The following is a 25640-nucleotide window of genomic DNA, read 5'->3' as shown; positions in this document are numbered from 1 at the left end:
CGCGGACTGAGTGGAATCCCAGTAGCACTCAAGGGACTCCCGAGAGAAGAGTACCGTGAGGATGAGTGTGTAGAGGGCAGCTGGGGAGCGAAGTACCACCTTGGTAATTATCAGTTCTGCCAAGGCTTTGCATGAGACAGACCACAGTGCCCTCACCTGCTTCGTTCAAGCAGGGCACGTGCTCCAGGCCCCCAGATCTACCCCATCTGGGTTCACTGAGCACGTCCTTTCTGGCTTGAGTCAGACTGAAGGACAGGATCCGGGTTGGAGTTTACCTCAGCCAGGACCTAAAAGAACGTCCCTTAGTGTTTCTCTCCCTGAGTTCCAGGCTCTGTGCCCCTGCCTCTCCTGCCCCCTGGCATAGCCTCTGACAGCACGGTGATTCCCGGCTCCCTCCTAGCCCCCTCTGCTTGCAGCCAGAGTCCCTGCCGCCTCCCTCCAGTCCCCAAACCCTTTGCAGCCGGAGTCCCTGCCGCCTCCCTCCAGTCCCCAAACCCTTTGCAGCCGGAGTCCCTGCCGCCTCCCTCCAGTCCCCAAACCCTATCGAACTACACCTCCCCTGGGTTACTCCGTCTCGGCAGTTTTGTCCTGGATGACCTCCGCCGCTATTCTGTGGACCTACGCTACACAGTCTTTCAGACCACGGGCTCTGTCCCCATCTCCACAGTCATCATCAACGAGGCCAGTGGTAGCCGCACCATCCTCCATGCCTACAGGTTTGTACGCCTGTCCGCACCTTGCCAGCCGCCGCCGCCGCCATCACCGAACTCCCGGAACGGGACCCTTCTTCTCAGAGAGGCACCCCTGCTCCGGCATTCCTCCTCAACCCTGAGGGAGGCCCAGGCCACTCGTAGGCTCTAATTTGTGTCTCCTTGCCCTTCCCTTGGCTCGGGCTCCACCTCAAGCTTCCTGGTGGCCGACTTCAGGCAGCGGGGCGTGGATGTGTCTCAGGTGGCCTGGCAGGGCAGAGGGGAAACCCCATGCTCTTGCTGCATCGTCAACAACTGCAATGGCTCCCGCACCATTGTGCTCTACGACACGTAAGGCCCCCCCGGCCTCGCCCTGGCACGGCCCACCAATCAGTTCCCTCCCTCGCCACCACGGGCATCCCAACTGCCTGCTCTCTGCCGCCTCTCTCTATACCAGAAATTGTCCTCATGCCAAACTGCTCAGTGATTTCTGAATTGTTTTCAATTAGGAGAGAAGTGAGGTGGGAAGAGATGTGCTTTGTTCTGCCTGGTGACTTGGCCTCGGTCACTACCAAGGATGGGCGGGGCAGGCCTGCGCAAAACATAATCCGTGATGTAATTCCTCCGTAATTGGCCAATCAGCAGCCTGGGTATGGGTGTGGGGAAATTGTTCCGAGGAGCGGGGGACAGGAGGTGTGATGCAAACCATCTGAAGCCCTGAAGGGGACTCACTGGAATTTCCAGGGTCAGCCCCAGGGTTGGCAGCCTGCAGCATGGCACCAAGGAGCTGGGTTTGGGTGTTCAGAAGAGATGAGCCACCGCGAAGCTCCCTGCGTAATGAAGCCAGGCCAAATGCCACACACAGTTCACAGCTATTGCTGAAGTAGGGGGAAGGGGAACATTGGGTCAGCAGATCAGGGCCATCTGATGCCATGTTAACTGGGGGGAGGGAATCCCTTTAAAGTCCCAAGCTGCTAGGGAGAGGCCCTGTGGGCCCAGACCCTTCTTGTCTCCCCTAGATTGCCTCCTGAAGAATCTCAGACATTTAGCTTACTAAGAATCTAGCATGTGCCAGGTACTATGTTAGGGCTGAGGTGGTCCACACCCGGCAGCCCTGGGGTTCAGGCTGCCCGGCATGACTACTGGACCTGGGGAAGAGGGGGCAATTATCCTAGGACAAGCTCTATGGCCAGTGGTCTCTGGGCTCACTGTGTCGCAATGAATAAGTGAGTGGGCATATGTGCAAGCAATGACCTTCACCTTGGTCACTCCTAGTGTTCTGCCCATCAGGTAACAATCTGTAGCAACTTTGATCAAGGACACCACATGGGTATTCACAGGAAGGGAAGGAGAGGAGTTCCAAGGAGAAACGTTTGTTGCCCTCTGGCCTCAGTGTAGGGAGATCCACACACGTTACCTTCAACTGCAACAAGCTGGTGGGTTTGGACCCATCTACCAAATGGGGAAGCAGCCTCAGAAAGGCCCAGGTACTCGGCTAGTTAACTGGATGGACTCGGCTGCAGAGCGGGAGGAATATAGGTTAGGTGTAGCTCACTGGTCAAGGCGGACCCTTCCCAGGGCTCCACACCTAAGTCAGCCAAACAAAAACTCATCCTCAAGCACCAACCTTGACCTAGGAGTTGTAACACAGAGCCGCCGAACTTAGAACGGTGGTGCTGTCACGGCTGGGACGCCAGAAGTGAACAGGACCAGACCCAGAGCAGCCATAGCCTTTGTAGATCACCAGGGCATTGCATGCTGGGAGCTGTGTGTGCTGCTGGCAAGGCGGGGAATTCTGGGAATTGTAGTCCCTGGTGCTCTTAGAGTATTCTGGGAGATGTGGTCTCCAAGGCACTCAACTGGCCTCTCGTCACATGCTGCAGTTGAGTTTACCCTTAGAAAATATCACAGCCTCCAACACCCAAAGGGCATTCTAGCAAACTGCTTCTAATCCCCTGTCTGGATGGAACTGAGTGGGGCAAGGAGTGGTCAGGAGTTTAGCCTGGAATAGCGCCTATCCTGGAGCTGAGCCTCAGAAGCCTGTGCTGTAGAAGCCTGTGCTGTAGAGTAGTTTCTGGCCATGCTGCAGGCAGCACCAGGCAAAGGGGCCCCAGCAACCAGAGATCCCAGCCTTGGCTGACCTCACCATCATGCCTTTTCTGTCGTTTCTGTCCTATGACTTAGGAACCTGCCAGATGTGTCTGCTGCGGACTTTGACAAGGTTGATCTGACCCGGTTCAAGTGGATCCACATCGAGGCAAGTCCTGCCCTACCTGTGTTTTGAGGGGCTCAACGTGCCAGGTCCTCCACATATTTTGCCTTCTTAGTTTTTTTGAACCATGATGTACCTTAGAGATAAATGAATCCAAGCACCCTCATCCCCTCTCCATTCTTCTTTGTGTTTTCAGGTAGGAAACTAAGGCCCAGAAAGATTGGGTGACTTACTCAAGGTCACACAGCAGGGTGTAGGCACCAGAAGCAGGATGCCGGCTCCAGGCAAAGGCCCATGCTTTCTGTGTTACAGACTGCCCACCTCCTCTAGACTCTGAGAAGTCCCAAGTTCTAATCCTAGCCTTGTGATTTAATTTACTGTAGGTCCTTAAGAAAGTCTCTCTTTTATTCTTTTGTCTCCTCCTCTGTGAAATGGGGGGGGGGGGGGGTGCTGGTCAATAAGGTCTCCAAGGTCCATGACTGCTCTAGAATTTTGAAACTTAGAATGGAGTTCCCGCCCCCTGCCTCCCCTCACCCAGAATTCCAGCAGGGAGGGAAGAATGAGCCAGATCAGCTGGGCACTGCCCAGCTGGTCCTGAGCTGCCCCGCCCCGCCCCGCCCCAGGGCCGGAATGCATCGGAACAGGTGCAGATGCTGCAGCGGATAGAACAGCACAATGCCAGGCAGCCTCCAGGTCAAAAGATCCGAGTGTCCGTGGAAGTGGAGAAGCCCCGAGAGGAGCTGTTCCAGCTGTTTGGCTATGGAGACGTGGTGAGTGGCTCACACAGCTTCCCCTTGCCACATCCTGCTAATTTGGTTCTTAAAGGGAGCCAAGCATTCCCTTGTTCTGCCTCCCACACCTGGAATGGCTTGGTGTCATTGGCAGGTGGGGGGCAAAGAGGCCCCCAGCTTTGGGCTCCCGTGCAGGCCTCAGCAGTGGCCACGGAGCAAAATTTCTCCGTCCCAGTGGGTGCATAGGTACGAGAGTAGCCAAGGGGGGGGGGGCTACTAGAGCCAGCCTCGGAGCACCCTGCGTGGGAGCATCTCCTCCCTGGGCCTCCTCAGTCTCTCCTTCTGTCAAATGGAAGAATGGGACTGTTCTCCCAGGGGTCCTCCAACTCTGGGGTGGGTGGCAGGCTGTGGGGGCCACTGAGGGGTGAGGGAGGATGGGAGGGGACTTGCATAGGGTAAGTTTGGGCAGTTCTGGAATGGAAATGAAATCTGAGTGACAATCCTGGCATCATAGCCTGAGCTGGTTGGACCTCCACTGTGGCAGCACAAAGGTACGGGTGCCTGAGCCACACCCTGGATTTTTATTTGATTGGTGGGGGTGGAGCTCAGCTGAAGTATTTTTTAACAAAACTCTCTCTGGAAGTTCTAATGTGTAGCTGGTGTTGAGGAAGCTCTACAACCCCTGCCCCTTTGTTTTATAGGTGAAGAAACGACCCAGAGGGCGTAGTTGCATTAGGAAAACAAAACAAAAACGCCCGCGAGAGCCAGAGGTGTAACGTGGCAGTGGTAGCTCTCACCGCCAGATGGCGCTCAAGGCTCGCTGTGGGTTTTCAATTGCAGGGACATTCGTTGCTCTAGAACAAATAAACCGGGGATTTTTGCGTCACAATTTACAGGGCTGTATTCTAGCATATCTAGAGCAAGTATGAAAACGCATCCCAGTGGGACAGCGAGATACTACGTTGGGGATTTAGGTGGCCACGTTGGAGGAGTGACATTGCACTATGGGCGCAACGCCAGGCTGCTGGTGGTGAGTGAGCCAGGACTAGGGCGGAGGTAACCGTCAGCCTCTCTTCCACTGCCCACAGGTGTTTGTCAGCAAAGATGTGGCCAGGCACTTGGGGTTCCGGTCAGCAGTGGAGGCCCTGAGGGGCTTGTATGGTCGTGTGAGGAAAGGGTGAGCAGGGGAAAGCCAGGAAGAGGCCTTAGGTACAGAGCGTGAGTGAGCCTGGACCCTGGGGGCCGCCCTGAGGAGGGGGGTGAGGCTGGGGGCCCGGGTGGGCTGACAGCCCAGCTGAGTGGAGGGCCTTGCAGGGCTATGCTAGTCTGCGCCTGGGCTGAGGAGGGCGCTGATGCCCTGGGCCCTGACGGACAGCTGCTTCACTCGGATGCTTTCCCTCCACCCCGGGTGGTGGATACTCTGGGGGCCGGAGACACCTTCAACGCCTCAGTCATATTCAGCCTGTCCCAGGGTGAGTACCCCCCCCCCCCCCCCCACACGAGGCCCAGGGCTGAGGCCTGCCTCTGCCCGGAGGACTGAGCTCATCTATTTGTCCCTCCAGGGAAGAGTATGCAGGAGGCTTTGAGATTTGGCTGCCAGGTGGCCGGCAAGAAGTGTGGCCTGCAGGGCTTTGATGGCATTGTGTGAATGCCTGATGGTGGCGGTTGCTGGCTTACACTACCCCCCTCCTTGGAGGCTGGCATCACCGGCCGCCGTTGCCTTCTCCCCTCCATCCGGCCTGGCACAGGGGCTGCCCTGCTCCCTGGGCGGATGCAGACCGTGGGAGGGTTCCGCCTGTGTCCTGTGTCTCTCTCACACTGCTGAGCCACACAGGAAATAAATCTGCCCCAAAGCCAGCTTCCTTCTGCCAGTCTGTTTGTCCTTGATTCCTGAACTGCTCTGGCTGGGGACTCCGGAGGCTTTGATACTACAGCCCTTCACCCTCTTCTTCTCTAGTCCCCAAATTAACCTCCTTGCCGAGGCCCAGAGGAGGGGCTGCCTACACCAGAGCAGCAGGGAAGTACCCCAGACTTGCCTCCAGCTATGCCCTTGGTGGTGGCCCAGCCGGTCTGGTGAGGAGTAGCCACAGGGAGTGGGTAGAGACCTCGAGGCTTCCTGGCTGGGGGCAGGGGGACACTTCTGTCCTTGTGCCCCAGGGAACCTTCCGAACAATACGCCCATTTGAAAATCTCCTCTGCGCCCCTGGGCTGTCACAAGACTCCAGTCTTAAGGCTCCAGGACTGTCCACAAGGTTGAACCAAGCTGATGGGCCAATGGGCAGGGAGCCTACTCTGGTTTGGTGGTGCCTTCACAATCTAAAAATATCCCCCACCCCCACCCCGTGACTGTCCCAGAACCAACAAGCCCCACCCTTAGAGCCGCCCTGTAGTTAAGGCTGTGCTTCAGCCACAAATGTGCCCCAGGATACAGTTGCTGTCCCGGAGGGAGACGGGGCCTGAGGGCATACTGGAATTCGCCTATTTTATAAGCTTCATAGGGGAGTTGGGGCAGGGTGTGTGAGGCCACAGAATGTGATACAGAGCCTGGGCTTTGCAGTCTGACACACGTGAATCCGAATCCAAATCGGCCACTTAACTAGCAGTGTCACCTTGGGTGTATTACTGAATGCCGTCTTCCTCAGTTTCCTCATCTGTCAAATGGGGCTAATTCTTGTGAGGGTACAATCAGACAACATATAAAATGTCCAGCATGATGGCTGGTACGGACCAGGCTCTCAATAAATGGCAGTTCTTGTTAATATTTGGGGGTGGGCACATACAGCGTGGTGGGGAAGACCTGCTCGGAGCTGCAGGAGGCTTCTGGGTGTCTGAACACCCGGTGGCGGGGGGGGGGGGGGGGGGGGCGGGAAGGGGAGCACTCGGGCTCCAGGGAGAGGCTGTGCTCTCTTCCCCGGCTTGTCTGCAGCCGGCCGGGCCCTACTGCTGCAGCCTGCTTGCCAGGCACCGTCCACGAACACTGGGAAAGCCGAAGCCCCTCCGAGAGGCCCTCCCGGTCCCCAACCCCCTGTGTCCCTGAGATCAGGCAGGCTAGACCTGTAGGTAGACGGCCTGAGTGGACGAGTTCATTCAGTTTTTTATTGGCTGTCTGGGCCCTAAAGCTGTCCCTCGACTTAGGGTCTCCCTGAGCTGCACAGAAAGACCTGTCCCTACTGGGGCCAGGAAGTGGACAAAGGGGCGGTCCTCGTCGCAGCACGTGCGTGTGTGTGTGCGCGCGCGCACACACACACACACACACACACACACGACTCTCCGGGGCTTATGTTCTGGTACTGAGACTTCTAGGGAGGCAAGCTTGTGACCTCAAGATTTATATCTCATCATTCTCCAGTTGAACAGCATGAACTTCAAAGTCATTTGGGGTGTCCTTCGACTCCAGTGTTTCCCCTGGAAGCTCCTCTGCTTCCTTTCCAGTATCCCTGGCCTCTGCCTGTCCTATAGCCTCCGCTCCAGGGGCTGGGGCTTCTCTTTCAGCCTCTGCCTGTCCCCCAGCCTCCTGTACAGGCTCCAAGGACTCCCTTCTGGCCTCTACCTGTCCCCCATCTTCTCCTCTAGGACCCAGGGCTTCCTGCGTTTCTGGTCTTGATGGACTTTTAGCCACCAGGGACTGCCTCCCAACATCTTGTGGCTCCAGAGGCTCTTTGGGCTCTGTGTGGCTTGGGGCCTCTCCTGGGAAGTTGATGAGCTCTGCAGGGGTCATGAGCCCATCCCCATTCAGGTCCTGGGTCTCGAGCACCTTGTCCACTACCAGGATCACCTGTGGAAGCACACAGATGCTGTGAAGTCTACAGTGAACAGAGGTGTTCCCAGAAGCCCTGACCCTCCCAACACCTTCCTACATCCCTGCCATGCAGTGCTTTGAGCATTTCTTTTATAGTGGATTCACCAAAAGAGTCATGATGAAAAAACCCGAAGTCCCAAGAAGCGGCGTCTCCTTCGTGGGGGAGAAGGGGCCCCCCAGCCGGCAGGGCTTACCGGGTTGGCAATAGGAAAATCAGCAGCTCCAGGGGCCAGAGCTGCGGTCAACATGGACAGCAGTTCCAGGCCATCCAGCTGTCCACTCTGGTCATAGTCGTGGAGGGCAAAGAGGTAGAGGAGAACTAAGGGGGAGAAAGAAGCTACATCAGAAGGGGCACTAGGGACAGATGGAGGAGGCAGGGGGCACCCGATGGCCTGGGGTCAGTCCTGACTCTGCTGCCCTAAGCCCCCCACCCGCCGGCCCCACGGCCCAGGCCCTCACCCTGCTCCCGGCTCATGTGTTCCGGCTCCTCTTCCATCTTCTCCAGTCCCTGTAGGTAGTTCTGCAGAAGCCTGGTGGAAACACGGGAAGTAAGCCACAGAGAGGCCGGTCTGCAGACCTAGGCCTGCCCCCCAGACCAGCCCACTCACCGGAGCTGCTCCTGGCCTGGCTGGAAGGGGTTGGGCAAGGGCTGCTGCTGCAGGTCAGGATCCAGCCTGGAGGAGGGAGAGAAGGGCCAGCCTTGCAAAGAGCCTCTCACAGGATGCAGCCGACTGGCCTTCCACCCTCAAGCTCTTTGTAGGTTCTCTCCCCAGACCCGAAGGGCATTGTTCTCTCAAATTCCCAAAAACCTGGTGGGGAGGGGGCCCTCCTGGTCTCAGAAGCAGAACCTTACTCCCTCAGACTATTCTTTTTGCAGATTCCTAACTTAGATGCTAAGTGAAAACCCAAATAAAGCATCTGGTTAGACAGAGGCCAGATGAGGCCACACCTAGTAGATACAAGTTGGAGATCCAGGAAAACAGTGAGCGGGTGGCCAGACCACATGGATTGTGGTCACCCTTCTACTTTGGTGCCAGGCCCCAAGGGGCAGGTCTCTGGCTCAGCCCCGAGGCACTGCCCAGTTTTACACAGACCCGATTTGCTCCACAAATCCACAGACTGGATTCTTTTTTCCAAGCTGAGGGCATTTATGTTGGTTTTGGAGTTTGAACCTACTCAGGGTCTCTTTCTCAGTCCTTAAAGCTCACGGTTTGCTCCCGGTTCTGGACAGGGCTACCTGTTTGCCCAAATCAGTCCAGACCTGTGAAGCCAGAGTGTTGGCAGGAGCCACTGCAGTGGCCTTTGTCACCGCTGCCAGTCTCGCTGCTGCTCCTGGATCTGTCCCTCCACCCCACCCAGCACATCCACTGTGTAGCATTCATACCAAAAACCTTGACAAAGGATGCTCACGCAAAATAGAAATGGTCTGCTAATGATCCTGATGTCGTCGGCGTTCCCACTATAAGGTCTTGCTAAGAGGACCGCAGCCCCTTGCTTGGCCCACAGCTTCCCCCTCATGCTTCACACCCCGTGGGAACGGAGCTCCTGGATCCCAGACACACTGACCCCAGCAAACGCGTACTGAATGCCCACCCTGCGAGGGGTGCTCTAACTGGCTTAGAGGCTGCAGTACCTGGGCAGGGAGCGGGGCTCAGATACAGAGATCAGGGAGCACAAAGCCCCATCTCCTGCCTCCCAGAGGGGCCCACCACACCCTCAGATTCCCCAGAGACTGTCCCCGTCCCAGCCCACGGCCCTGCCCTCTGAATCCCCTTACCTCACGGTTCCGTCCTTGGGAGCGGCCTGACCCAAGGGCAGCAGCAGCACTAACACTCTCACTGTCAAAGGTAACATCCTGGAACTGAACTAGGAACAGAGGTAGGGAGTCAAGGGGAAGGGGTGGAGGGTCGGTGGGCTAGACAGGAGCACCTTCTCTCCCTGCCCCCACCTGCAACCCAGGTGACAGGACTCCTGCTCAGGGCAGAGGCACAGACATCAGGGATCCCCTGTGGAATTCATTCAAAACGAATCTTACTCCAGACCCCAGGTGGAAGGCGCCTAAAGCAGACCTGCTGTGGTGGAAGCAGCAGTTAGGGCAGGAGCCCCTCCCCACACCCAGCTCCCTCTCCCCCCACCAGCCTCCCTGAGGTGCTCGGAGAAGTGCAATTTCAGTACATCTAATCCAGTCCACTCATTTTGCAGATGGAAACTAGCTCAGAGAGGTTAAGAAAAATGCCAAATCAGAAATGCATAGGGATACAAAAAGACGAAGACTCGCACAGAGTAAGACTGTTAGTTCGTATTAAAACTCACCCAAGAACAAATCAATAAAGGCTCAGTCTCCTTGCAACAGATCTAAACTCACATAGGGACGGAAACAAATCAGGGTCAAACCAACAGTGGCCCCAGGAACTATTTACTAAATGCAGTTAGGAAATCCCAATAAAAGGAAAAAAAAAACAAAACTTTCCTTTGGACCTACTTTCTATAAGCTCCCTGGCAACACAATCGCTTGGTTATATGAAAACAGTCAAACAGAGGAAGGATCGATCAAAAGCACAGAACACGAAGCTTTCTGATTACTCCCAGGTGCGTGTACATATCATATGAATTTCTGAGGAAGCGCACACCCACCACAGCTGAGGCCTGAGACCCTAGTCCCACTTCTAGGAAGACCAATCGCCAGGTGCTTGACAAATCACCTGGGCGGAGGACCAGGAACCCTCTGAAACCCTCTGCACCCTCTGAAATGCATTCTGGCTAGCACTGGATTTTCCTGGAGAAACTTTTGTAGCTTTCATGAGATTCTCAAAGCACTCCATGATTCTAACAAGGTTCAGAAGCACTGCAAGGTTGGACATCGACTTCCTAAGAGATGTGGGGTAGAGCAGGTGAGCATCCGGCCAACGGGAAGACACTTATGGGAGCCTGGCTGCAGTTGCGCAAGCAGACTGCCTTGAGGAAGAAGCAGCAAAACATGGACGTCTACAAGAAGGTAAAGCAACTGAGAGGCACGGAAGCCGTCTTTAGTTTTCTCTGCATACGTGGCCCCTACAGATATCATGAGTCGACATAGTTTATTGGCGTCCATAATCCCCAGTGGCCAAACACGAACACTGGCTGGCAACACAGATGCTTGAGCTTCAGTTGTTGTCCCCAAAAGAGAAGACACGTCTTGGGTCCATCCAAGGGAGGTAGTTGGGACTGAGATCTCCATATCAACTGCGGGCCCTCAGGGGTCTGGATACACCTCAGTGAAAGGGTTGTCTATGGGGCGCCTGGGTGGCGCAGTTGGTTAAGCGTCCGACTTCAGCCAGGTCACGATCTCGCGGTCCGTGAGTTCGAGCCCCGCGTCGGGCTCTGGGCTGATGGCTCAGAACCTGGAGCCTGCTTCCGATTCTGTGTCTCCCTCTCTCTCTGCCCCTCCCCCGTTCATGCTCTGTCTCTCTCTGTCCCAAAAATAAAAAATAAACGTTGAAAAAAAAAATTAAAAAAAAAAAAAAGAAAGGGTTGTCTAGAAGAATATCCAGATCTCTATGTCGGAGACTATGATTGTAAATGTTCAAAGAAAGTAACTCCAAAGTTGGATAAAAATAGTATTTTTTCAAATGCATTGAGTTGGCAAGAAAGTAAGAAATTCTGAGTGCAAAAGCACAGTGAAAACGGTCATCCTGGGGGAAAGTGAGCTTGAAATCAGCTTTGCCTTAAAAGTGTCTGCCAAACCAAATCCAGGTGAATTTGCACTATCAATCTGAGTGCTTTGTGCAACAGAGGAGCCCAGAGATAAGGTCTGGACCCACCCATCGTGAGAAGACTGATAGGAAATCCCCTACGGAAAGCTGGGATTCAAACAGCCTGACTCAATCTAAGGGAGAAAGAAAAGTAAATGTGTCACAAAGAAGGGCAGCACAAATCTTGCCAGTCTTGACCTTGGTGCTGGGTAGAAGGGATAAAGTCTTCCCTCAGAATTTGTAACAAGCCTGCTCTAATGTGGGTTCAGGACCTGAATTAATGCTATCTCTGTGGTTCAAAAACCTAAAGCAGATCGTTTATATTTTAAGTGGTACCTGGTTGATGGTACCTCCAGTTGACTAGCAGAGGAAATTATACATCTTGTCCACGAAACACAACTCCAATCCCAGCTCAAAGAAATTCCGAGTATCGGTGAGCATGACCTTACGGCCAGAAAGTCATAAACATACAAGGAAATAAGACACTGTGAATGACAGCCAGCTAACCAATAACAGGTGAACCCAGACTTGCAAAAATTAAAGACATTGGAATTATCATACAGAGAATAGAAGGTATATTTAATATGTTTCAAGAAACCAAAGAGAAGTTTGAAACTATGCAGAAGGAATATGAACATAAAAATGACCAAGAAGATTTGAAGAAGAAACCAACATAACTTACACAAATACAAAGAAAAGGTTGATTTTAAAATGCAATGGGTGGGGTGCCTGGGTGGCTCAGTCGGCTAAGCGTCTGACTTCAGCTGGGGTCATGATCTCACGGTTCATGAGTTTGAGCCCCATGTCAGGCTCTGAGCCTGGAGCCTGCTTCAGATTCTGAGTCTCTCTCTGTGTCTCTCTCTTTCTCTGCCCCTCCCCCACAGGCACTCTCTTTCAAAATAAATAAATAACTTTTTATTTTATTTTATTTTATTAAAAAAAATTTTTTTTCAACGTTTATTTATTTTTGGGACAGAGAGAGACAGAGCATGAACGGGGGAGGGGCAGAGAGAGAGGGAGACACAGAATCGGAAACAGGCTCCAGGCTCTGAGCCATCAGCCCAGAGCCTGACGCGGGGCTCGAACTCACGGACCTTGAGATCGTGACCTGGCTGAAGTCGGATGCTTAACCGACTGCGCCACCCAGGCACCCCAATAAATAACTTTTTTAAAAAAAAGCAGTCAGAAAGAAAAGGTAAATACCCCAGAAGGAAGAATAATTAGACTGACAGCTGATTTCTCAACAGCAAGAGTGATGCCAGATTACAGTAGTATCTTAACACATTGAGAAAGGCAGGGGGAAGGGGGTGGGGGTGGGGAGCGGCGGTGGGGAGATTGCCATTCTAGAACTCCAGTCTCAGCAAAATTATCTTTCAAGAATGAGGTGAAATAAAAACAATTTCAATAAACAACAAATTAGAGAATATGCCACCAACATTCTTCCAGTAAAGGAAATTCTAAGGTATCTGTTTCAGGAAAAAGGAAAGTGATCCCCAAAGGATTTGAAATGCGGGGGGAAATGGTGAGCAGAAAAGAAATCAGAAAGTATTTGGGAAAATATAAACAAACATAGATTGACAACTATGTTAATACAGGGGGCAGAAAAGGTGGCCTGAGCTACAATATTAGACAACATTAAGACGTAAGGTGCGGACGGTTGTTTGGGAAGAAAGTAGACATACTGAGCAACTTTGTTAAATACGCATGTAAAAGTTTTAAGGATAACCACTAAAAAAAATAGAAATGGAATGCATGACCTCAAACCACCAGAGGAAAAATGAATGGAATTAAAAAAAAAAATCAATTCAAAGAAAGGCATTACAAGAGAAAAAAACTAAAAAAAAATTAAAAAGGAAAGGCAAGTAGAAGGGCGCCTGGGTGGCTCAGTCAGTTAAGCATCCAACTCTTGATTTCAGCTCAGGTCATGATCTCACGGTCTTGAGACTGAGCCCAGTGCCGGGATCTGTGCCGGGTATGGAGCCTGCTTAGGATTCTCTCTCCCTCTGCCCCTCCCCTGCTTGCACACGCATCGGCACTCTCTCTCTCTCTCAAAAAAAAAAAAGCAACAATAGACAAAAGAAAGCTACTATAGCTTTATTGACTAGACTTTAACGCATGATTATAAATAAAAGAATGTCATTACAAAATTCATAAAACTTGAATCCCATAGGAGGGTAACATAATCCTGAACTTGTGTGTGTCTAATAACGTAACCTCAGAACATCCAAAATAAAAACTGGCATAACACTACACACCTATTAGAATTGCCAAAATCCAGACAAAATCCAGAACCCTGACAACACCAAATGCTGGCAAGGATGTGAAGCAGCAGGAACTCTCATTCGTGGCTGGGGGGATGCAAAACGGCACAGCCACTTTGGGAGACACTTGGGCAGTTTCGTATAAAGCTAACCATATTCTTACCACACAATCTAGCAATTGCACTCCTTCACATTTAGTGAAAGGAGCTGAAAAATTACGTCCGCACAAAAACCTGCACACAGATGTTTATAGCAGTTTTATTCATAATTGCCACAACCTGAAAGCAAAGAAGATATCCTTCAGTAGAAGGATGGAGAAATAAACTGTGGTCTATCCAGACAATGGAATATTATTTAATGCCAAAAAGAAATGAGCTCTCAAGCCATGAAAAGACCTGGAGGAACTTAAATGAATATTACTAAGAGAAAGAAGCCAATCTGAAAAGGCTGTGAGCTAAATGATTCTGACTATCTGACATTCTGGAAAAGGCTAAACTATGGAGACAGAACATCAGTGTTTGCTAGGGGCTGGGGTGGAAGGGTTGAGTAGGAGGAGCACAGAAGATTTTTAGGGCAGTGAAACTACTCTGTACGATCCCATCATGACAGACACATGTCATTATACATTTATCCAAACCCACAGAATGTACACCACCAGGAGTGAACCCTAACGTAAACTATGGACTTTGAGTGATGATGTGTCAATGCAGGCTCAACCGTCATAAAGATTGGACTCTCTGGTCTGGAATGTTGATAATAAGGGAGTTGTGCATGAGGGGCTGAAGTGGGGAGGTATATGGGAAATCTCCATACTTCCCTCTCAATTTTGCTGCGCTAAAAAAATAAAGCCTTTAAAAACAAAACAGGCAGAACTACAAGGAGAAAAGTCGAATCTGCCATCATGGTAGAGAATTTAACATATCTCATTTAGTATTTGAAAGATTAAGCAGACTAAACATTAGTAAGAATGTAGAAGTTTGAATAAAACATTTAATATGCCTGGGCTAAATGGGGGCGCCTGGGGGGCTCAGTCAGTTGGGCGGCTGACTTCAGCTCAGGTCATGATCTCACAGCTTGTGAATTCGAGCCCCGCATCGGGCTCTGTGCTGACAGCTCGGAGCCTGGAGACTGCTTCGGGTTCTGTGTCTCCCTCTCTCTCTCTGCCCCTCCCCTGCTCACACTCTGTCTCTCTCTCTCTCAAAAAATAAATAAACACTAAAAAAGTATATGCCTGGGGCGCCTGGGTGGCTCAGTCGGTTAGGCGGCCGACTTCAGCTCAGGTCATGATCTCTTGGTCCGTGAGTTCAAGCCCCGGGTCAGGTTCTGTGCTGACAGCTCAGAGCCTAGAGCCTGTTTCAGATTCTGTGCCTCCTCTCTCTCTGACCCTCCCCTGTTCATGCTCTGTCTCTCTCTGTCTTAAAAATAAACGTTAGAGGAAAAAAAAAAAAAAAGACTCTGTCTCACCCTGTATTATATGCCTAACATACAATTACATTAGAAAGCAATAACAAAAATTATGTAAAAAATCTCACGTATATGGAAATTTAGAAGTCATACTTGTATGTGGATCAAAGAAGAAAATCATAATGGAAACTGTTGAATAGTTAGAATTGGATAATACTGGGAGGATATGCATGAAAACAAGATAGGTAATCAAAGTAGTATCAGAGGGAAAATGGATTGACTTCAAAGTGTATATTAGAAGAAAGGACTAAAAGTTAATGAGTTAAACCTTCCAACTCAACAAGCTAGTAAAACAGAATAAACTAAGAAATAAAGTAATAAAAGATGGCAGAAATTAGGAACACGATAGAGAAGAGCAGCAAAGCCAAATACTGGTGTTTCTTTTCTATTTTTTAATAATTTTTTTAATGTTTATTTATTTATTTATTTATTTATTTATTTATTTATTTATTTTTGAGAGAGGGTGACAGAGCCTGAGCAGGGAAGGGGCAGAGAAAGAGAGGGAGACACAGAATCCGAAGCAGGCTCCAGGCTCTCAGTGGTCAGTGCTGAGCCCCATGCGGGGCTCGAACTCATGAACACTGAGCCCAGGTCGGAAGCTCAACTGACTGAGCCACCCAGGCGCCCCATCACTGGTGTTCCTTTAAAAGGACTAATACAGAGGTTAGAGGAGGAGAGAGCCAAAGCATAGGAGACTGTTAAAAACTGAGAACAAACTGAGGGTTGATGGGGGGTGGGAGGGAGGGGAGGGTGGGTGATGGGTATTGAGGAGGGCACCTTTTGGGATGAGCACTGGGTGTTGTATGGAAACCAATTTGACAATAAATTTCATATACTGAAAAAAAAATTTAAAAAATTTAAAAAATTAAAAAAAAAAATAAAAGGACTAATACAGGGGCACCTGGGTGGCTCAGTTAGTTGAGCTTCTGACTCTTAGTTTTGGCTCAAGTCATGATCCTAGGGTTGTGGGATCGAGCCCTGATTTGGGCTGAATGCTGAGCATGGAGCCTGCTTAAGATTCTCTCCCTCTCTCCCTCTGCTCCCCCTCTCTAAAATAAAAAATAAAAAATAAAAAAATAAATTTAAAAAGGGACTAATTCAATAGACAAACCTCTGACAATTCGCATTAAGAACAAAGAGAAAAGGTACAAATGAAATGAAAATGGGGACATAACTATAGAAACAGCAGGAATTTGAAAACTTCTTAGAGGATAGAGCTAATTTCCTAGAAAAACTTAGTAGCAAAACTGATGGAAAAGGAAATAGCAAATTTTAATAGTCCTATAACCATTACATAATTTGAATCAGTGAGGATTAACCTATATCACTTGAGGGACTACAAACCTGAAACGTTTCTAGAGAGGTAATCTGCAAATATGTATTAATTGCCATGAAACTCGGACCCAATAACACCATCCTGATGATTACATAGGGAAGAACTCAAATGGAAAAAGAAACTACAAAGATATCTATAACTGTGCTATAAATATTAGTCAAAGAAACAAACAACCTGACATTGTCTAACATTTAAGCAATGGCTAAGCAAATCTCATTATAAGACGGAGCAATAAAAAATGATAAATACTGGGGCGCCTGGGTGGCTCAGTCGGTTAAGCATCCAACTTCAGCTCAGGTCATGATCTCACGAGGTTAGTTTGAACCTCGCATAGGGCTCTCTACAGAGCCTGCTTCAGATCCTCTGTTCCCCTCTCTCTGTCCCTCCCCAGCTTTCGCGTGCATGCACTCTCTCTCTCTCAAAAGTAAACATAAAAAATGTAAATACTACAAACTCATAAGTCTTAAAGGAAAAAATAGATTTGAATATATCAAGGGTTTAAACTTCTGTATCACGAAGGATATGGTAAGTCAAGTGCAGTGGGACAAGTGAGGACTGGAGGCAAGTAGGGTTTCAACACCACTGCCTACTGCAACAGGGGGTTCAAGACAGAAATCTCAACAGAAAGTCCATGGAGACTGAGTGGAAATGCAAGAACTGCAGGGATGTGTGCCTTAGCCAGGAGGGTTAGAGGGAAGGTCCTGCCCGCAGGGCACCGGAGCACCCAGGAAACAATGGCTGAAGGACGATATAGGTGAAGGGGTCTGGTATCCAGAGTGCTGCTGGGTTTCGGGGGTGGTGATGGCAAGGTTCAGCTGAGGGTTCTCTAAGGCGGAAGGAGAGGCACATAATGGCTGAGAGGGCCAGCTGGCCGAAAGAGGCCAGACGGAGAATGCCAGAAAGTATAGATCCTGGGACCAGATGCCACAGAGGACAGCATGGGTAGCACCAGATGTCAAAGACTTTTCATGACAAAGGCCAGGAGGGTGAGCATCTGTAGGGAAGGCAAGTATAAATACTAAGTTTGTAGAATGAAGATTAAGTGTATTTAGTTCTTCAATATTTATTGAGCACCTACTATATGTGAGGCACTCTTATAAGTGAGATGAGAGTATGAAGTAGAAGTACTTATTCCTTTTTTTTTTCTTAAAGCTTGCAAATATATAAGTAGGAAAAGATACAGATGTTAAGCAATGATTAAGAGAAAGAGAAACACAGAATTATAAGGCATAGGTGGCACAGCCCAAAGTGTAAGGGAAGGGGCCCTAACCTCAGGCTGCCTGAATCCAAATCCTGGCTCTGGAACGCAGTAGCTGTGTGACTTCTGTGTTTCGGGTTCTCGTGTGGCACGTGAGGCGGACCTCTCGTGGGGTGTGGTAAGGGTTAAATGACACAAGATTTGGGGCGCCTGGGTGGCTCAGTCGGTTAAGCAGCCGACTTTGGCTCAGGTCATGATTTCGCGGTCTGTGAGTTCGAGCCCCGCGTCGGGCTCTGTGCTGACAGCTCAGAGCCTGGAGCCTGTTTCAGATTCTGTGTCTCCCTCTCTCTGACCCTCCCCCGTTCATGCTCTGTCTCTCTCTGTCTCAAAAATAAATAAACGTTAAAAAAATTTTTTTTTAAATAAATAAATGACACAAGATTTTACATATCTTGTAAAATCCCATGCCTGGCTGTACAATAATGCCTTCTTCCCCTCCAGAAGTTTTCTTGGACTGCTCTGCAGTGGCTTCACACATCCCCACCCCTCCCTGGATACCCTCAGATGGTGTGGGTATACCCCACACTACCGCACCCCCCCACCCCCATCTGTTTTCTGCCAGGACCTACGCCTACAGGAGGCACTGAAGTAATTTAAATCCCTCAGAGCTGTCCAAACCTATTATCCAGGCTTAATGTGTTATCATCCACTACGAGTTGCCTTTTAAAAGAGGACTCTCTGGGGCTGGCAACTCAGGCATAAAGGAGAAGCACCCTCCGGTCCCACTAATGTACACACCCGTTAGGCCAAATGTGCTGGTTTGAAAAAACATGTCTGCAAATTCTTTGACACTTCTTCCCACGAAGGATTGAGTCAAATTTGCCTTTCCTTGTATATGATCTGGACTCAGCCACTCACTCCTAATGAAGAGCTGAAATGATGCTACGTGACTTTCAAGTGTGGGTCTTCAAAGGTGACATAGCTTGTACCCGGTTCTGGTTCTCTCTCCCTCTCTCTCTCCCTACACGCAGACATGCGCGTCTGAAGCCCTGAGCTGCCGTGGAAGAAGTCTGGCGTCCCTGAAGCTACCACGCCGAAAAGACTGGAGAAACCACGGACAGCGAGATGTCTGAGGAGCCTCGGCTGTTCTGGCCTTCAGCCGCTCACATCTCCCCAGCCCAAGGACCATCCAGGAGAAAGAGCAAACCTTCAGGTGATTCCGACCCCCAGCTTTCCAGATGCCCCAGCCCACACTGAATGGAGCAGAAATGTGCTTGTCTCCATGCCCCTGCCCAGACGGCACGCTCGTGAGCGAAGTCAAAGTTATTGTTTTCAGCCACTGAGTTTCGAGGCGGTTTGTTAAAGTTGTCTGAGTAATCTGAACTGCGTGTGACCTGGGCAGTCACACAGGGGCCCAGCTCTCGGAGGGGCCCTGTGCTTAGTGTAATACTCTCCTGTCACTGTTTTGAAATTCTTTTTCTTTAATATATTTTTTAATGTTTATTTATTTATTTATTCATTTATTTAGAGAGTGCAAGCAGGGGGAGGGGCAGAGAGAGAGGGAGAGAGAAACTGTCAGCGCAGAGCCCAGTGTAGGACTCAAACCCATGAACTGCAAGATCACGACCTGAGCCAAAATCAAGAGCCAGCCGTTTAACGGACTGAGCCACCCAGGCACCCCTCCATCTTGAAATTCTTAATTTTGTTTTTGTCCTGGGCCCTGAAAAGCATGTACCCTGTCCACACGAATTACCAGTACTCTCCTCCTCTCGGTCATATGCACCCATCACAAGTATGTAACTATGCAGCATGTGTAGTGGACAGAGAACAGAGCTTTGGAACCAACCAGGCCTAGGTTCAAATCCCAGCTCCACCACAGGCTGTCCTCACTGAACTTCAGTTACCTTTCCTGCACAAGGGAGATAATAACAGTACGCAACTCACAGGGTTACAGTGAATGTTAAGTGCATAACGAAGTACTTCTTGCACAAATTAATGCAGTAGCCTCTCTCTTGCCCTTGCCTCTGGTATCTTCTCCATTTAAAGGACCCTCCATACCCACATCACATTAATCTTCCTTAGCTGGAACTCCAAAATCTTCAGTGGCACCCGATTTCTATTAGAGTCCAAAGTCCTCACCTTGGCATTTTCAAGGCCTTCTACAATTAGATAGATGGCAGGTCACCATTTTACACTCATCTTCCGGTGCTCTATGACACTAATGCTCTGCTGCAAACAGAGGAGAGGGTCCCAAAATACCTCTCACTTTCACTTTACAGTGCTTTTGCCCAAGCTGTTCTACCTTCTACCTGGAATAACCTGGGCCCTCCTGACAACCTTAGCATTCTGACGATAGTTCACGTCACAAACTCGAATAACTGGATGTGGACTGTTAATGTCAATCCAAGTAATATTCTCAGGAGTTATGCTTCAAACTGGCATTTTTAGTACAGATGACCCACCTATATTGCTTAAAGGAAGTCAGCTACAGCACTTCAAGTAATGTGTAATGAGGTTGGCATAATGTGACTTGTCCACACGTAAGACATTTCTCAGCATTTACAGAAGCTTTTGTAAGCAACAGAAGAAATAAAGCCATTATTGAACCACTGCCTGTCAATTAAAATGTTCCTAATCGTTTCCTATAACTATGATGCTCATAAACGTAATTTACTCTCATGACGACACGAAAGCCACTGCAACTCATAGTTAACAGTTGTGATGTAATAGTTACTCACATCCTTCACACACACTCCCATTCATACACTCCCAATCACAGCGACTCTCAGGCCTCAGATTTCTTCAAGCCTTTGCCTCCGAGCACAGGAGGGGAGCCCAGCCTTGGGGTCAGACCTCTGATCAAACCCGGCCCCTCCGTTCTGTGGCTGGGGCCTAGGTGGGTGTCTGAGTCTCTCTGCGCCTGGAACAACAGTATCTGCCTTGTACGGGCCTGGGGAAGATGCAGTGGGATAATGTCCGTTACATGACTGGCAGCGAGCGCATGCTCTTTGAGTATTTCCAGAGAATCTAGGAAGTGGCAGGGGCCTTTTATCTTGGGTAGCTTCCCATCCAATGCAAAGCTTTCTTCCACAGCATCCCTGTCAATGGTCATTCAGCCCCCGCTTGACTTTCCAGGGCAGGAGTCTAGCACCTCATAGGGCATCCATCCCATTTCTGGCTGAGTCTAACTGTCCCAAAGTTCTTTTGAACCAAATCCTCACCCTTAACTTATCCCTCTGGTGCCCCCTGTGCCTCCCAGGACACTCCCCTCCCCCAAAAGAAGAGAGAGAGTGGCTTTACGGCCAAAAAGGTCCCCCACACGTGACAGCTGGTCTCCACCCTAACACTTCCAGCTGGCCCCAGCTGGGGTCCCTCCCCAGTCTCCCTTTTCTTCATCTGTCAAATGAGGATGAAACTCCTGCCTGCCCCCAACTTCCCTCCCACGATGTCAGAGAGACAAAGGAGATATTGGGGGGAAAGGCGGCCGGGGAACTGTGAAACCCCATCACCACGCCTAGAGAGCTCGGGATTCGCTCTCCAGCCCCTTCCTCTACTCGCCCTCCGGGGTAACCTCCTCCCGGGAGGTGCCCCGAGGCTGGAGCCGCCGCTCCTCGCCGCCCCCGCCCGGGGACGCAGAGGGGCGGCGCCCGCAGCCTGGGCCCCCAGAGGCCGGAGGCCGCCCCCGCCCCGCGGCCCCGCGGCCCCCAGCCCGCCAGGCCCGGGGCGAGGCCGCCCGACGCCGAGCGCGGACCCACCTGCGGCGGCGCGGCGAGGGCTGGGGTCCGGCTTCGCGGCGGCTGGAGGCTGTGCGCCGGCCGCGCCTCGGCTCGCCGCCGCCGGGCCCTCCCCCGGGCCGCTCCACGTGGCCGCTCCACGTCGCCCTCCGGCCGGCCGCCGCCCTGGCCCGGGCAGAGTCCGCAGCGCCAGCGGCCGCGGGCAGGGCCGCCGCCCTCCGCAGCCCGCGTCGGGCTTCCTCCCCGCGGCCCCGGCGCGCGTGTGCGTGCGCGCGTGTGCCCGTGTCTCCGTGAGAGAGACAGGGACAGACTTCTAGAGAGACAGCTGGTGATGCTGGTGTTCAGGAGAAGCGTGCCTAACTGTGGTGGTGCTGCCGGTGCCACTGCCCGCCGGCGCCCAGCCTGTGTACAAGACAGGACGGAACTGTTAGTGTGGCTGTGACTAGTGGATGTGGCCGTGTGCGTGAGGCACTTGTGACAGTAGAGGTATTTTGTGTGACTGTGTATCCAGAGCGACAACATGGCCCTGAGAGCGTATGGCCAGGGTGGGAATGAGTGTCCGGGGGTGTGACAGGAGAGGACAGTAGCGGTACATGTGTTCGGGTAGTTGGTTGAACTCTTTCCTGAGTTGTTTGTGATGCTCACGACAGCTGTGACTGCTGGTTTCCAGGGAAGGTGTCATTGGGTGGCTGTGACCAGGTGCATCACTGAGAAGCGGCTGCATACGAGACATGGTTGGTGAGAGGGCTGGGAAAAGTGTCATCTTAAGGGTGATGGTGGCAGTCATTTGCCAGCAAAGTGTCACCTACTCAAAATGGAGTGTCACCTACTTTTGTCACAATGATCAATTCCTCCTAGGCTTCAGACTACATCTTCACCCACTGGCCCAAGGACTGACTTCCTTCCTTCCTTCCTTCCTTCCTTCCTTCCTTCCTTCCTTTTATTTTCTTTCTTTTTCTTTCTTTCTCTTTCTTTCTTTCTCTCTTTCTTTCTTTCTTTCTTTCTTTCTTTCTTTCTTTCTTTCTTTCTTTTCTTTCTTTCATTTTGTGTGTGTGTGTGAGAGAGAGAGAGAGAGAGAGAGAGAGAGCACAGGAGTGTGCACACATCAGCAGGGGAGGGGCAGAGAGAGAAGGGGAGAGAGAGAATCCAAGCAGGCTCTGTGCAGTCATCACAAACTGCAAGATCATGACCGGACCTGAAACCAAGAATCAGACGCTCAAACAACTGAGCCGCTCAGGCACCCCACAAGGACTTAGTTCTTCAAAGGAATAACTTATCTCTTCAGAATCTTCAACGTCTCCCTCTCCTTCAGCTGCTTCCAATCTGCATCTTTCAGAACAACTGACTCTCATCGAAGTCATTCTGTCCTCCTTCCTATGGTGGACATTGCTGGACACTACCTGCGAGAATTATGGGACACACTGGTTCTAGCAACACCATCTTCTCCCTCTACTCGTTTCTTCTTAGTTTTCTTTACGCAACAGAGTTCCTCTGGGCTCTCCCCTCACTCCTATCTGTTCATGTTGCTTCCATCACTATCTGTTATGGGTTGAACTGAGTCCCTCAAAAAGTCATATGTTGACATCCTAACCCCCAATACCTCAGAATGTGACTTTATTTGGAAGTAGGGTCGCTGCAGGTATAAGAAGTGAAAATGAGGTCCTACTGGAGTAGGGTGAGCCCACCCCACTCCAATTTGACTGGTGTCCACGTGAAAAGGGGAAACTTGGGGGCTCCGGAGTGGCTCAGTTGGTTAAGCATCCGATTCTTGGTCTCGGCTCAAGTCATGATCTCACAGTTTGAGCCTCAGGTTGGGCTATGCACTGACAGTGCAGAGCCTGCTTGGGATTCTCTGTCTCTCTTTCCGTCCCCTGCTTGCTCTCTCTCCTCTCAAAATAAATAAATAAGCTATTTTAAAAAGGGCAAATTTGGACATAGACACACACACACACACACACACACACACACACACACACACACAGGGAAAGCATCTTGCGAAGATGCAGGTAGCATGTTCTTGTGGTCATGAAGCTTCTACATGCCAAAGATTGCCAGCACACCACCAGAAGCCAGAGAAGAGACCTGGGACAGATTCTTCCTCACAGCTCTCAGGAGGAACCGATCTTTCTGGCACTTTGAAGTTGGACTTCTAGTCCCCAGAACTGTAAGACAATAAACTTCTGTTGTTTAAGACAGCCAGTGTGTGGTACTTTGTTATGGCAACCCTGAAAACGAATATGTCATTTAAATGCTGATGGCTGCCAGACCTCAAATTCCAAGCCCCAAGCCCCAGACCTCTTCAGGAAATGAACATCCTCTAATTTGTGCCTAGATTTTAATGTATAAAGGTGACTGAGTGACAACGTGGAGAGGTCAATGTCATTGAAAGAAAAATTTAGTGCTCCAGTTATCCTGGAAACGACAGGCTTAGCTCACTACACAGGATGACAGGGGGAAACCCCAGTGGGCTTCTGTCATGGGCAGAAAGGAGCAAGGAGAAAGGCAGAGGCCACAGCCTTTATTAAGTGGAAAGGCAAGGCAGGGCAAGGTAGACAGCTTAAAATTGGCTAGTTTGAGTAATCAGGCAGGCTTTGGGACATAGGGACTGTCCCTAGTTATGTGATACCTGACCCTGGGTTGATTTAGGACAGGGGAAATATTGGCTTGTCGTGTGAGATTTAGATCAAAGAAGTGGCTCAGAGTATGGGCTCTGGATTGCAGACGAAATGTCAACTTCGGCTGTTAGTTTGGCCCTGTGACTGACGGATGCCAAATAGACAAATACAGAATCTAAGAAAAAGCAATTAGAACACCTACCAGCACCCTAACCTCTGTGTGTCTGAGTTCAGAACGCATCCTCTTCCTCCTCAAACCTTCCCTTCCCCCAGTTTCCTTAACCCAGGGACTGGTACCGCCATGCATCCCTGACTCATACAGTCAGAAACCTGGGCATCCTTCATGACTTCTCCTTCTCTCCTGACCTCCAAACACCAAGTCCTATTCCATTCTGCCTCCTGTCTTAAAGATCTTCACTCCTCTCCCAAGCTCCTCCAGTCCAGGCAGCCACCTGCCATGCCGAAGTACTGTTAACAGCCTCCTAACTGGCCTGTTTCCATTCTCAGCCTCCTCCAATCAATCCATTCTCCAAGTCGCCTGAATGATTCCTCTAAAACATAACGCCGGTCATGTTGCTCACCCCTTTGTAAAACTCTTTGATGGTTTTCCCCCATCCTTAGTTTAAACTCTCACATCCCTTGTGTAGCTGCTCACAGCCTGATTCTTGACCATCTCATATGCTCCAGACAACCAGATTTCTTTTGGTTCCTTTAAGGAGTCTCTCACACCCAGGCTTTTGCTTACACTATTTCTGCTCCTGGAACAACTATTCTCTTCCCACCTCTCCCTTGCCTGGGAAACTCCTACTCAATTTTTGGTTTCACCTTAAATGTATCATCACTTAACATCCGGGTACACTTGCTCTGACCCATGGTGTTCGGGCACCCTCCTCAGTGCTCTCACTGCAGCTAGTAGTTCCCCTATCTAGCTAGCCCTGTGCCCTACCGCAGGGGTTCAACCCTGACTACACGTTTGAATCTTCCAAAGAACTTCTAAGTTATATTGATACCTAGTCTCCTCTCCAAACCAACTATAGCAGGGGGTGAGGCCTGGGCGCTGGTTGTTTTTAAAACTCCCAGATGAAGGGCGCCTGGTGGCTCAGTTCAACGGCCAACTTTGGCTCAGGTCATGATGTCATGGTTCATGAGTCCAAGTCCCACATCGGGCTCTGGGCTGACAGCTCAGACCCTGAAGCCTACTTCATATTCTGTGTCTCCCTCTCTGCCCACCACCCCCCTCTGCCCCCAGCTCACGCTCTGTCTCTCCCTCTCTCAAAAATATAAACATTAAAAAAATTAAAAAACAAAATAAAACTCCCAGATGATTCTAATCTTCAGTCACGGCTGAGAACCACCACTCTATTAGATTACTTATTCCTTTCCACATTCCAGTGACGACAGGCAAGAGCATTCCAGGGGTATCCCACTGCCTGGTACAAAGTGGGGGATGAGTACGTATCTATTGTACTTACTTGACATTATGAAAGACGGTGTAGAGTGATGGTACGTGACTTTAACCCTTGTGTGTGTGTGACTCTATGTGGAATGCCATCCACCCAATAGCTGAAACCTATGTGACTGGGTGCCACAGTGTGAAGGCTGTGTCCAGTATGGGAAGTCCACTGTGAATAGCTGAACACTGCAGGACTGCAGGGCGTCACAAGGTGAGCGGCCACGTCCTGGATGTGAAGTTCACAGTGAATGGCTGCCCTGTGTGAAAGGGCAGGATGTCACCAAGGAGTGGCTGTGTCCTGTGTGTCAGTGACTGGTTGACTGGGGGACCGTAACCAAACTGCCTAACTAGCGTGGCGGGGGCAGAGTTTGAGGAAGGCGCTGGAGACACGTCTCACCAAGATGGAGGCTGGGGAGA

The 25640-nt window shown here is 50.6% G+C and overlaps 2 protein-coding genes and 1 long non-coding RNA gene across 14 annotated transcripts in view; 1 reads left to right on the top strand and 2 right to left on the bottom strand.

Moving 5' to 3' along the window:
• Positions 1 to 2885, bottom strand: part of LOC123384577 — a 5030-nt gene extending 2145 nt beyond the window's left edge. The window contains exons 1-2 of the long non-coding RNA XR_006595873.1: positions 2317 to 2885; positions 157 to 2206 (exon numbers count right to left, since the gene is read on the bottom strand). This is a non-coding gene — a long non-coding RNA (uncharacterized LOC123384577). The remainder of the gene's footprint in view (positions 1 to 156; positions 2207 to 2316) is intronic.
• Positions 1 to 20031, top strand: part of KHK (ketohexokinase) — a 25690-nt gene extending 5659 nt beyond the window's left edge. The window contains exons 3-9 of one of the 9 annotated variants that reach the window (XM_019827772.2): positions 582 to 716; positions 906 to 1040; positions 2874 to 2946; positions 3525 to 3671; positions 4721 to 4809; positions 4947 to 5104; positions 5195 to 5489. In XM_019827772.2, coding sequence (XP_019683331.1) covers positions 582 to 716; positions 906 to 1040; positions 2874 to 2946; positions 3525 to 3671; positions 4721 to 4809; positions 4947 to 5104; positions 5195 to 5280 — 823 coding nt within the window. In that variant the 3' untranslated portion in view covers positions 5281 to 5489. Of the gene's footprint in view, positions 1 to 581; positions 717 to 905; positions 1041 to 2873; positions 2947 to 3524; positions 3672 to 4333; positions 4526 to 4720; positions 4851 to 4946; positions 5105 to 5194; positions 5490 to 18452; positions 18925 to 19700 lie in introns of those variants that run through there. The other 8 variants (XM_003984404.4, XM_003984405.4, XM_019827774.3 and 5 more) reach the window with 8 other exon arrangements.
• On the bottom strand, positions 6707 to 25640 carry CGREF1 (cell growth regulator with EF-hand domain 1). Of its 4 annotated transcripts, XR_006595872.1 has the most exons (7): positions 21177 to 21531; positions 9209 to 9297; positions 8040 to 8105; positions 7891 to 7961; positions 7626 to 7750; positions 6882 to 7407; positions 6707 to 6851 (listed from the first exon to the last, which is right to left on the bottom strand). XR_006595872.1 is itself a non-coding variant. In XM_003984406.6 (6 exons), exons 2-6 carry the CDS (start codon positions 9283 to 9285, stop codon positions 6961 to 6963), a joined length of 786 nt encoding a protein of 261 aa, XP_003984455.2. In that variant the 5' UTR covers positions 9286 to 9297; positions 25621 to 25640; the 3' UTR covers positions 6707 to 6960. The 4 variants fall into 4 exon arrangements, 3 of the variants coding, with proteins under 3 accessions (XP_003984455.2, XP_023107783.2, XP_023107781.2); XM_003984406.6 differs by lacking the exon at positions 21177 to 21531 and adding an exon at positions 25621 to 25640 and having other exon boundaries at positions 6707 to 7407; XM_023252015.2 differs by having other exon boundaries at positions 6707 to 7407; positions 9209 to 9292; positions 21177 to 21532.

Source organism: Felis catus, chromosome A3 (assembly GCF_018350175.1).
Source record: "Felis catus isolate Fca126 chromosome A3, F.catus_Fca126_mat1.0, whole genome shotgun sequence".
In the NCBI taxonomy this organism is placed as follows: Eukaryota; Metazoa; Chordata; class Mammalia; order Carnivora; family Felidae; genus Felis; species Felis catus.
This window is presented reverse-complemented; position numbering and strand designations above follow the sequence as displayed.